Source organism: Ascaphus truei, chromosome 5 (genome assembly GCF_040206685.1).
Source record: "Ascaphus truei isolate aAscTru1 chromosome 5, aAscTru1.hap1, whole genome shotgun sequence".
Classification (NCBI taxonomy): domain Eukaryota; kingdom Metazoa; phylum Chordata; class Amphibia; order Anura; family Ascaphidae; genus Ascaphus; species Ascaphus truei.
In genome coordinates, this window is record NC_134487.1 from 296,498,087 (window position 1) to 296,511,651 (window position 13,565).

The 13,565-nt window shown below is 44.8% G+C and overlaps 1 protein-coding gene across 3 annotated transcripts in view; it reads right to left on the bottom strand.

Annotated features, from left to right (window-relative positions):
- The window catches only part of EFCAB6 (EF-hand calcium binding domain 6), a 164,172-nt gene that overhangs the window by 95,442 nt on the left and 55,165 nt on the right, over nucleotides 1-13,565 (bottom strand). For all 3 annotated transcript variants that reach the window (XM_075602791.1, XM_075602790.1, XM_075602789.1), the window contains exon 7: nucleotides 7,144-7,262. In XM_075602791.1, the coding sequence (XP_075458906.1) occupies nucleotides 7,144-7,262 (119 nt within the window). The remainder of the gene's footprint in view (nucleotides 1-7,143; nucleotides 7,263-13,565) is intronic.

The window sequence follows — 13,565 nt, forward strand, 5'->3', positions numbered from 1 at the left end:
AGATCCTCCAATCTAGCATATTTTCTACTCCCTCCTGATACCTAGCTCCTACCCCCTGGCAGCCTCACCTCCTCTCCATCTGGACCGGCGTGATGGCGGTGCCATCTGTGGCTGCGCACCGAGCCCCCCGCGTTTACAGAGGTCCAGCGTTCTCCCCCACGACAATTAAACCGATTGCCTGGGGGAGAGCGCAGGGTCTCTGTAACTTTGACCTTCTCCGGCAGCATCTCCCGGCATTTACTCCTGCGCGGTCCCGTCATCATGGCTCCGCGATGTAATGTGACGTGCCATTGTCATGGCAACGAGACACCATTTGACGTCACGGAGCCATGATGACTGGAGTATGCAAGGGGGAGATGCCGGGAGGAGCAGATGCCGCCAAATGATGCCGCTGGAGAAGGAAAGAGCACATGTCCCTGCACCGAGCCCCGCAAACATCCCATCCGGCCCTGTTACCCATCATTCCCTATCACCTACCACACACCCCCACATACGCACAAGGGAAATATATATATATATACATATATCACAGATTGTAAGCTCTTCTTAGGGTCTCCCTTGGCCTTATGTTGTCACTTACCTGTCGCACTTATCCCATAGTTTCCACTTTATTTACCTTATATTGTCATTTTATAAAGCGCCGAGTACTCTGTTAGTGCTATATACATGAAATGATGCAAACATACAAATATTGCAGCATTTATATCCTCTTGCATTGTGCTGACATTTTTAATATATGTATATATAAAATGTCAATGTATTAATCAGGGCTTTTGTTGTGCACCTTTTTCCTCTTACCTTCTCCTCCTCCTCATCTTCTCTTTGTGAGATGCGTCGCCATGACAACGCGCCGGAGATGAGGAGCAGGTAAGAGGCCGGGTACCAGCACCTATTTATTTATTTTTACAAAAAAAAAGCACTGGTATTAATAACAGTTTTTAGTTTTTTAAGTAATAAAACACATAAGAGGCACTCCAGGTGGTTAATGCCCAGATACCCTGACATTTAGATACAAACCATATTCTGTGAATGTCAGGCACCAACAGGGCTTCCTCAAAAATGTATTTAAATATTGATGTTTCGGAACACAATTGGGAATTGGATAACGGGCCCAACAGTGTTAGAAAATGCTGATTGTTTAATACGTTTATTTGTTGGAGCATGTCCTTGCAAGTACCTGCCATTCATGTTTCATATAAGAAATGGTCATTAAGGTCGCAGTGAAATTGCATTTAATAAACTAATATGTCATTACCATTCTAAAATACTTTTTTATACATGTGAATTAAATGTTAATAAGGAATGACACTATATTTAATATAAATACAGAAAATATAGATCAAATTCCCATATTTCGTCATAGTTCAAAAAAAACAACAAAAAAAAGTACTGTAGGCAAGACCAGAACCAAGACCAGAACCAGGACCAAGGCCAGGACCAGGACCAGAACCAAGACCAGAACCCCAACCCACAACATTTTTAGAGGCAAAACCAAAACTATAACCAAAACACCAGGCCAAGTGAGCATCTCTAACCGAAAGCACCATATTCAATACTCAATGCACAGTAATAGGGCACAAGGTTACTATCTCCGCAATATCGCTGACTAAACATATTATCGTTTCTGACAAACAGAGGAAATGTGACGATTATCCTTAAGTATGTTAAAAAAAAGATACGTCCCCCTTTCCAGCAAATCTTAAAGGTTTTTAGTAGCCAACAAGCGACAGAGAAGCCCAATGCTACATCCAACATGATAAAAACACACAGTAAAATACTTATATATTCTCTTGAAAAAGGGTCCTTTAGTTTAACCCTTTGGCCAAAGCATTGTAAGCCTGTGAGCCACGACAAGGCAGACACCTGTTCGCAAGTGATAACGCTACCAGATAAAATACTAATATACCTCTATTAGGATTTAAATTCTCATTTACCTCTATTAGGAGGGACACTTATATACATATATATTTTGTGGGGGCTCAGGGGTTCCTAAAATGAGCTTGCTGGGGTTCTGTGTGTTGTTTTGTTAGGTTTTTAGTAGCCACAGCAAAAAAATATATAGAGATTTAAGACAGTTAAAAAAAGAAATAAAATAATAAGAAAAGGGAACACTATCCCAGTTATAGTAATTGTGTTTTTATCTGCATCAGTACAGAAAGAAACGGCAACAATTAAATAAAACGTATACAGGAATGGGAAAGCGCTCTCACAAACAGAACATATGCTCTAAATACAAATAAAGAAGGGAGGATACGAGCAATGGAGTTATTTGTCCATTTAACATAAATTTAGGGAAAAACAAATATATATATATATATGTATACATACATAAAATAAATATATATATATACATATATACATACACACACACACACTAAACACAAAATTGATAGAAATGCCCCAAAAAAATAAAAAAAAATAAGGAAAAATACATTGGGGAAAAAGTGCATGATAGTGGAAAAGATGCAGCTTTAACATAACTCACAAGACAGAGGGGCTATCACTTACTTTGTAATTTAGGAAGTTGGACCTCCTAATATCGCTACAGTATATCCAGCAAGTGCAGCAACAGAAGAAGTAAAAACAGGATCAACAAATGTTACAGAAAGGTTCCCAGCACTACTATGAGGAATGGAGAGTCATACAAGTGAGATAGTCACACAAGTGAGAGAGTCACACAAGTGAGAGAGTCACACAAGTGAGATAGTCACACAGGTGAGATAGTCACACAAGTGAGATAGTCATACAAGTGAGATAGTCATACAAGTGAGATAGTCACACAGGTGAGATAGTCACACAAGTGAGATAGTCACACAAGTGAGATAGTCACACAAGTGAGATAGTCACACAAGAGATTGTCACACAAGTGAGATAGTCACACAGGTGAGATAGTCACACAAGTGAGATAGTCACACAAGTGAGATAGTCACACAGGTGAGATAGTCACACAAGTGAGATAGTCATACAAGTGAGATAGTCATACAAGTGAGATAGTCACACAGGTGAGATAGTCACACAAGTGAGATAGTCACACAAGTGAGATAGTCACACAAGTGAGATAGTCACACAAGTGAGATAGTCACACAAGTGAGATAGTCACACAAGAGATTGTCACACAAGTGAGATAGTCACACAGGTGAGATAGTCACACAAGTGAGATAGTCACACAAGTGAGATAGTCACACAGGTGAGATAGTCACACAAGTGAGATAGTCATACAAGTGAGATAGTCATACAAGTGAGATAGTCACACAGGTGAGATAGTCACACAAGTGAGATAGTCACACAAGTGAGATAGTCACACAAGTGAGATAGTCACACAAGTGAGATAGTCACACAAGTGAGATAGTCACACAAGTGAGATAGTCACACAAGTGAGATAGTCACACAAGTGAGATAGTCACACAAGTGAGAGAGTCACACAAGTGAGATAGTCACACAAGTGAGATAGTCATACAAGTGAGAGAGTCACACAAGTGAGAGAGTCACACAAGTGAGAGAGTCACACCCACGGCCACATGTTAGGTGCCTATTAAAAAAGCAATGCAAAGGTGTTTTTTTAATTTTTATTTTTTACATGGGATGGAAGCAGGGGGTCTCTGGAGCTGAACCCCAATAATTTCAGTTCTGGGGACCTCCCTGCTTCCAGACATACTTGCCTCCGTGGGGAGTAGACTGGAGTAGAGTGTACAGAGTACACCAAAGGCGCCTTTAATAGGGATCTTTGGTGTACTCTGTACACTCTACTCCAGTCTATGTATCTACTCCCTGGCAGCGCGCGACCACACATCTTCACCTGGGGGTTTTGAGCGAGGTAACTAGCATTTCTCAATAGTCTCCGTGGGCAGTGCCTGTACCCGCTGCGGTTGGGCTTTAAAGTTCCAGCGTCACGTGGGCCAATAGGAAGCCGAACCTGATGATGTCACAGCTTCCTATTGGCCCACAGGGCATGGGAGCTTTAGAATCCCGCCCATGAACCCTGGTAGGCGAGCGGAGTGGCTACCGGCAGCCCCTGCAGAGGCCAGTATCCCGGGAAGCAGGGGGTCCCCGAAGCTGAAATTGGTGGGGTTCAGCTCCGGAAACATGGTGAGCCTCAAGCGTTTGAGATTCTCCCCCGAAGAGTTGGCTTCAATGCTATATCATCTGATTTTAGTCACCTTTTCTCAAATTAAAAATAAAATCACAAAAACCACAAATACTTTGCTAGAGGTAATAACACAAGAAACGGAGTACGCTGTAATTTAGACCTAAATACAGATAGGTATTTATCAGAAAGGACAGCAGTTGGAAAGATAACTGTTATCCCAAAAAGAAGCACATTGATTGGTGCACTCTCAGGCGCTTGATTCCTGAAGAAGTGGCAACAGCTACGAAACGCGTAGAATCTAACATAGCAAGATGGAGGACACTGTTTGGGGAAAATTGACGTGAGGAGGTGCTGGCAAACGAGCTGGAGAGATCACAGCGGTAGACAGCATCTTCCGCCCTGACCGCCGCGTCACAGGAAGTGACGTCACCGGACGTGACGCACGCGGAAGAATCTCCAAGTGACTGCACCAGCAGCATCCCCCCACGAGTCACCTACGGCTCTCTCCAACGACCGATACCATTGTACAAATGTGAGTGCATTACCTGTGTGTTTTTGTGCCACATTATACCCTTATGTACTACACCATTGTGTGCTCTCTTTCTTTATTTTACCCTCGGGAGGTACACTCATGATTTATGGACCGTTTTAGCCCACCAGATATACTGATCTAATATCATCACTATCAGAGGGCATCTATTGTACAAGGGCTCCAGTCAGAGAGAGAAGGATCTCTCACACGTCTGCCACCTATCCATTTATTGTGAGTGAGACCTATTTAGAGATTACTGTTTGCACATATTACATATTTGGTCTGCACTATAATTTCTTCCACTTTTTTCCCTGCATATTATCCCAAGAATTGAACGCTCCTCCCACCTGGAAGAAAATGCAAAACTCTGGACCTGGACAGTCCTTTAAGGGTGTAGAGCTGCTATTTATATATTTTTTCACATTTGGTGAAGGATTTTTTATTCACTATATATATTTATATATTTTCTTGTAGTTCACATATACATTCACGTTTATAGAATACTCCCTTGCCTGAGCTTCATATAGGAAGGTCTTGCCTCTCTTCACTTGCCCTTGACTGTCCACCCCAGGAGTTTGAAGCCCCCACGCAGTCTACATTAGAAATCCCTGTTCATCACCCCTAGATGAGGGATGAACCTGCACTTCCCTAGGTGAGGGATCAACTGACTATACTCTCTAGTAGCTTCCACTTAGTCATACAGCAGGAGGAGCCATACTATCCCTCCCCCTCATTCTAGCAGCTCCACAAGCCCAGACTTGTGCCTGTAAGTTGCTACACTCAGCAACTGAGGAGATGTGATGTCACCAGCTAACTACAGCTCAACCCCCTGATAACGCTCTGCTTGGGGTCCAAAGAATCACATCGCGTTCTAAGTGAATCGCGTTGGAAATAATGTATAATTATATGCATTGTACAGTAAAGTATTTAAGATACCAATAATCGTAATGCAAAGTATTCATAAATACGAAAATTGGGAGCCACGCTTGCATCGCATTGCCGGGTAGCGTGCGCGCATCAAGAAGCGCAGCAATTGCCGCCATGGCTGCAGAAAATGTACTGAATGTTGCAAACACAGGGTTTCTATAGTGTAGTCTGATTAGCACCTGGTCTTATAGGCACATAATTAGGAAAGGACGTTAATCCAACTCTAAATTGAACGCCAATATGACAGGTGTTATTTATGTCTGTACGCGGATGTTGAACTCATTTAAATAAATTAAGAATAGACAATTTAAAAATATATATTAAAAAATCAACTCTGCTCTGCCCGTCGAGTCTTTATGGTAACAACCGCCAAGCAAACGGCCTTTTGTGCTTATTTTTGGCCAACTACACACTGGATATCAAGTACGAGCAGTCATCATGCAGCTCAAGGAGATGCGCATCTGATGATGCTTGAAACTCCTGGAAAAGGCGCCACTTGGTGCCAAACGCGTGGGAGCATTTTTGGTCTGTATGTTCATTTTTTGGTATTTAAATCTGATCCAATAAATTCATTCCTTATATTTTTCTACATCTGGCGAGTTCCTGACCGTTCCTGGGTGCCGCGGTGTCTCCATCTATTTTCTACCTTTGTCAACTCTGAACTGGAGCCTCATTTTAACGAGCTGCAAACTGGCCGTTTGCGCTCAGGTAATGAGTACTCATCAGTCGCTAGCCAAATCAAAATTGACTCCATAATGAACTGTGATAAATCTAATAACACGGATCAATGCCGCGGAGTAAATATGCACCTCTATAAAGAGTAATTCGTTACGATAGTGTTTGGCAGCAAAAATGGGGCAATTTGTAACACCAAGTTCTTTACATCCAATTGAATTAAGTAATGTTGGTGGGTTTTTTTTTTCCAGATAAATAAGTCTGGTGCTATTTTTGGTACCACTTTTGTTTGGAGGGGGGGGAAGGGGGTGCACATTTATACTCTCTCCAAGTGACAGGAAACCAGTGTACAGGCATACCCCGGTTTAAGGACACTCCCTTTAAGTACACTCGCGAGTAAGGACATATCGCCCAATAGGCAAACGGCAGCTCGCGCATGCGCCTGTCAGCACGTCCTGAACAGCAGTACCGGCTCCCTACCTGCACCGAAGCTGTGCGCAAGCGGGGAGACTATAGAGCCTGTTACACATGCGTTATTTACATCAGTTATGCACGTATATGACGATTGCAGTACAGTACATGCATCAATAAGTGGGAAAAAGGTAGTGCTTCACTTTAAGTACATTTTCGCTTTACATACATGCTCCGGTCCCATTGCGTACGTTAATGCGGGGTATGCCTGTAGTTACATAGTTACATACATGCTCCAGTCCCATTGCGTACGCTAATGCGGGGTATGCCTGTAGTTACATAGTTACATACATGCTCCGGTCCCACTGCGTACGTTAATGCGGGGTATGCCTGTAGTATGTTCATCTTCAATGACGCATCACAAATATTACATGAGAATATGACCTGCTACTTTAAAAATGACCAGCATAATCTGGGATGTTGACCATCGAGTTCTGCAAAACCGCTTTACCTTGTTCAGCACTTTCTTCCACAGGTCTGTTCTGAAGCTCGACATTTACACCAAGATTTCTTAGCAGGTCTTTGTAATCCAGTGTGTTGTTTTTTCCAACACGATAGCGATTCCAAATCCTGCCATGGCAAAGAACAATGTCAGAAATGTAAAGGTCACTGCAACATGGGAGAGCACAGATCTGATCCGCGCAACGAACTGCACAAAGGGCCATGTTTACCAAATAGTGCTATTTCATCAGACACATTCCCCGCACAAGAGAACTCTTTATGACCCATTTACTTGAATGGGCCAGGAGGTCCCTTATGGAAAAGCACCACTCAGTAAATATGGGACAAAATATTTGAATTTAAGGAAATAAAATCAAACCAAAGTCTACTGTATATTAGGAATGCCAGTAACTGTAACTAATTCAAGTGTGGACATCAAGGTTCATCTAGTGAGGACAGCAACATGTCATGGATTTAGGAACAGCTTTTGAATGAGTTTACTAAGGAATTGGTATGGAAGGCAGATGTCCACTATAGAGAAGAGGTGAGAAGGAAGTGACCGAGGGGTGTATGGGGCTATGTATTGAAATCTGCAAAAATAGAATATGAGGCAAAACTAGATCACATTGACCCATATTTATCAAAGTACAAATCTCACCGTATCATATAATACCTTTTGTTGATCAATTTGGTGATTTGATTTTGCTCTAATGGTTTTGCAGCAGGACGACTGATAGATAACTCCCTATGTGTCAAAGAATAAAGGCTGCATTTCTGGGGCAAAAGATGTATCAATTAAAAAATCCGATTAATGCCTACGGTGCTGTGTTATGCCCCAAAATTGCACCCCTTTTGTCCTGATATATATTTCCCACACCTAACAAAGGAAGGCAAGTCACGTTTCTAAAACAAGGATGCTAAATGTTGTCTACAGAAATGGTGTGTGTGCCGAGCACGCGCACGTGTTACTGTAATGCCCACGGTTATTCTAACACAAACCAGTGGCAATCGCCAAAAAAACCCAGGTACATGCCTTAAACTTGCCTTAAACTAGACCCAGAATTTCTGCATTGATTAATGGCCCATCAGATTAACAGCGGGGGTCCCTGGCTGTCCCATTCAAACTGAATGGGACTGCCAGGGACCCCTGCTGTGTTAATCCTATGGGTCATTAGTAAATGCAGAAATGCCTTAAACTTGCCTTAAACTAGCCCAGCACATACCCAGAATGTAACCAGGCTAGTTTAAGGCAAGCTTTAGAATAGTCGTGGTCTCGCCTGTAAGTGATGAACAAAGAAAAGAAAATACGAGTGCGCTACTGTAATGTGTTTTCTATTGTGAATATTGGTCTATTGACCCATAAATAAATCACCTCTGTGATATAATAAATCAACAACCCCCTCTATTTAGGACTGGCGTCTGCCGCTGTATAAACCGGAGTGTTATTGGGTTAACATGTGTCAATAATATATTTGCTTTTTTTATATATGATGAATTTGTATGTATAACTCAAACTAATGATTGTTTGTTTTATTTCAGAACTCCACTCAACATTTATATAAATAATTTTTATTGATGGTCTTTTAGTAAAGGATTGATTGAGTTTTATGCTAACTAATGTGGTTTGTTAAGATGCCAAGTAACGTGTGAGTGGTTAAGTGGGAGGTCACACTACACACTTCACCGATGACGGCACGTATTAATTATTCACACAGATGTGGGGATGTGCGGTCTGTAGATTTGATAGGTGATGTGTGATCCCACTGAACCAATCAGACATGACCATGGGGTTTATAGACTCCGTGGTTACCAATAATTTTATATTCCTGAAGAAGTAGCGTATGCTATGAAACGCGTAGGATAGATGCTCTAGGAGTGACTTTTTATCTCTTACGGATATCTTGAGTCAGTTTACCCTCGATTTCAACGGATGCTTACTAACATTCCGGAGTGACGCTGAAAACCCTCTGACGGCCGGCACCGTTTTGCGGCGTGTCGTGAGTTGTGACTAACAATTGAACTGCTAGCCTTGACGACGGCTCAGACGGCTTCTGTATCCTTTGCCAACATCCACACAAGCCTCCAGACGCAAGAGGAAGTCTCCTGCTATTTGCGTGATAACAGCCGCGTAACCCCAGGAATCAACTCCGAGGGTCCAGCTGATCCATACCTGAGGGTGCTGAGACCCCAAGTGACCCCGATGTCGGTGGTGTGCAGTGCTGGGTACCATGCCTAATTAGTGCACGATATGTCTTATGTGATCTGACTTGATGTACGCTTATATCTTACCACTACCTTTTTTATAAATATATATTTTGAATATACTTCACTATATGCGTTTGCGCTGTTTTTTTCTCTGTTTCATCGTCTGTAAGTGAAACTTCTTTGTCTTTTGGCACTGTTTTGTCACAGAAATTGTATTTTGTGGTGATGTTTTTAATTAAAAATCAAATACAATTTCATTGACAAAACGCAATATTTTTTTTACTTAGAACACGCATGCTCGCCCCCCCCCCCCCCTTATTAGCTATTTGCACTAATTGTGAATTCCGTGTGTGTGTATGTGACAGTGTAGGTGTGACCGTGTGTGTGTGTCAGTCTGTGTGTGTGTGTGTGACTGTGTGTGTGCGACAAGGTGTGTGACACAGTGAGTGTGACTGTGGGGGGGGGGAGATGTGGGTTGGCGGGTGGTCTCGGCTCCGTGTCCTCTTCACCTCTGGTGCTGCTGCTGCCCAAGCGCGACGCGATGCCTGCTGCCGCGCTCCAGAGACCTCTGCGCAAGGTACCTCTTATACGACCCTATTCAATATTCCGTGGAGATGTTTTTCTCGTGCTGGGGAAGAGTTGAACTCCATTTAAATGTATTCATTGAAATGAATGGAGCTCAGCTCTTCCCCAGCAGAGGGAAGACAGTTTCAGAATATACAGAATATACTTAATGAGAAGCCACAATGTACATTGATTTGCCAAAAAGCACTTAAAGCAGCTGTCCAAACTGCAGTTTTTAAAAATGTATTTTATTTATTCTAACCTTTAATATATGCATCAATACAATCCACACAATGATAAGATTCTGCTCGGGGTTCACTAAATGGCTGTCAGTGCAGCAGAAGAGGTCCAAAGATGCAAAGTTCTGTGGGGAAGATCATGTGACCAGGCAGTCACTAGCTACAATTGGTGCACAGCTAGAGAGAGGGCAGGGACCAAAAAGAGGTGTGCCAGAGCCTGTTTCAGAAAAGGAAGGGGATGTAACTTTGTAAATGGTTGCTATAGAAACAAAAATGCTTGTTACATTATAATACATTAAAAATGTAATTCAGAGTGTTTTATGTTTTTTTTTTAAATGCTACAAATATTTTCTCATAGTGCAGAACTAATTAAAAAACAAACAAAAAACATGTAGGATAGTGCTTGGTCTGCAGCTTTAAGATGGATGTATGACTAAAACTCCTATTTCAACAATTTCTTTTGTTTTTGTTCTCTACGCCGCTCCGCTTTTTGTCACACATTTCTTTATTTCTCTGCCATAAAGTTTTCTTTTATGATAGCAATGAAAGTAGCAGCATTGGTACATTTCATTGTTTGTTTCTTTATTTCCGTTCTATGCGTACAGTGCACGGGCGTGTTACATGGTGAGACTGCTCAAGGGGGGCAGCTGCTGTGCCATTAAATGCACCCCCCCTCAACCACCCCCCCCCTTTTTTAAAAACTCTTTGCTGCTGTTTTCTAGTTTAATTGAAAACTGTGCAGCCGGTTTATAATTTACTGTTTATGGGATTTTGGAATGGATACAAATTCAATTGAGGGATCTGAGCTGGTTTGAGATTGCAGTGTAAAAATGCTAGGTTTACTGTCAAATAAAACATTGTGTTGGGTTATTGCCTTCCTAATTTCCCTGTGCCAGCGGGATTTTGGCCAGGGAACGTGGTGATCTGAGACACCCACATGCTTTTATTGAATTAACCTACAGCATTGTGTTCAGCACAAGATATGTAACAGCTACAGAACTAACCCGGCCTCCGATATTGCACACTTAACCCGGCCTCCGATATTGCACACTTAACCCGGCCTCCGATATTGCACACTTAACCCGGCCTCCGATATTGCACACTTAACCCGGCCTCCGATATTGCACACTTAACCCGGCCTCCGATATTGCACACTTAACCCGGCCTCCGATATTGCACACTTAACCCGGCCTCCGATATTGCACACTTAACCCGGCCTCCGATATTGCACACTTAACCCGGCCTCCGATATTGCACCCTTAACCCGGCCTCCGATATTGCACACTTAACCCGGCCTCCGATATTGCACACTTAACCCGGCCTCCGATATTGCACACTTAACCCGGCCTCCGATATTGCACACTTAACCCGGCCTCCGATATTGCACACTTAACCCGGCCTCCGATATTGCACACTTAACCCGGCCTCCGATATTGCACCTGTAGCCCCGAGGTAAAATTTGGCTCCCTGACCTCCCTCCGCGCTTACCGGGTGGTCGTGGGTGCCGCCGGAGGCAGCGGTGGACCCGCCGGGAGAACGCGAGGGTGGGGGCCATTGCAGGGAGCGGTGCAGGCTGGTTGCCGGGGACGCGATCGGGCCGTCGCTAGGGCCGCGATCGCGTTGCCACCGGCTCGGCGGCTAGGAGAGAGTGCGCAGCCATTGTGCGTTAGTTCGCGCATGCGCAGGAGGCGGCCAGCGTGCGATAGGACTCCAGGGCAAGGGAGAGGTCGCGCGAGAGTAGGGAAGAGGATAGGAAGGTTGAGGCGGCCATTAGGGGTTCGCGCATGCGCGAGGGAAGCGCGCACGCGGCCCCAATGCATTAGGCAGCCCCTGGGAACTACAATTCCCAGGAGGCTTAGGGAGGCAGAGGTCAGGTGCTCCCTAGTGGCCAATAGGGCTGAAGGAAGCTCAGCCCGGGAAAAGAGATACATTTCCCGGGCTTTGCAACAGCAGTCAGGAAGGAGCAGAGGAAGGAGTAGGAAGGGTGCAGGGAGCTCGTGGCTCCTGCATCAGGTAAGGGTTCTCCCTAGATCCCCAGGCAGGCCCCAATTCCCGGGTAAGGGTAGGGGGTAACTGAAGAGGGACGCCTTAGACTGAGGTGGGATGCCTTAGCTAGGGATGTGACCCTTGAGTGTGGGAAGTGCTGGTTTGGTAGTGCCACAGCGGAGAGTGCTGTGGGCACTGTCAAAGAGGCACGGTGTGCTAGCAGTGGGATTGCTGCGGGATCCGGGTGGCTGTGTGTGATTGCAGCTGTCTGGGTGTGTGTCGCTGCATGTGCTGTGCGCAGTGCGTGCAGTGTGTGTGCACGGTGTGAATCCCTGCAGGCTGACAGTGTAAGCTGAATGTTGGCTGCAGGTGGGTTAGGCTGCTAGGATTAGCAGATACAGTTTAGACTGGGTAGCTAGGGGAAGGGGGGCGGTTATTGTCCACAGGCCCTAGGAGTTTTCCCCAAGCCATCCCAGGTTGCGGTTCCTCAGGGACAGGCCCTAGGTTAGGGTTGCTGTCGCTCTAGCAGTGGTTAGTGATAGGGATAGCGGCGGTTGCTGTTCCCACGCGGTTGGTGTTGCCGTGGTCCGGTTGCAGTTCCCGTTGAGCGGTGGGACCCTCGTTGGGGTCCACCGGCAGAGTACCTGGAATAGGATCAGACGGACGTCTGACCCTTTTAGAAGAAAGTGTGTTGCGGTCCCGAGCATCGGAGTGCTCGGAAGGTATCTTCCATATTCTAAGTGCACCAACTGGGCCCTAGCTTAAATAGTGACTGCGCAGTCACCCACGACCTCCGTAGGAGTTACGAGACATTGGGTGTGGGGTGATCACAGGACACTGGGTGGGGTACACCAGACATTGGGTTGATGTGATGCGGGTAGAGCATCTGGTTATGGTTATGTTATGTAATGTGTTATATGTGTGTTAAGTAAAGAGTTAGTATTGTTTATCTATAAGTGTTATTGTATTTCTTACTCAGGGCTATCTTTCCTAACGGGGGATCCTGGGTAAGTGGAGGCGCTGCACCAGGTAACGTTAAGGGTTTCCCCAGGCTCCCAGCTAGCGGAGGCTCAGATCTCCTGGAGCCACACAGGTTATGCAGTACCAGTAGTTCCTTAGAGCAGGTGTGTTGCAGGGAAAGGGACCGGTTAGACCACGAGGGGCCAATGTGATATTGGGTGGGTCGGCCGGTTCACAAAAAGGGCTACATTTGGAGGCGCTGCTGAGATATCAGACCTGGGGTGCCCTGTACATGTTTTTCTAAATTTGTGTCCTATTTTTGTTCCGCCATGGGGAAGCCCTCAAGGCGGAGGAAGCCACGTGCTAAGGTCCCGGCCGCGCGGGAAAATGTTGCCAACAGTCATCCAGGACTGGCGGGAAAACCCGAGCCCCGCCCCCACACTGTGAGTGACTTAGTACAGAGCTCGCAACACTCCCT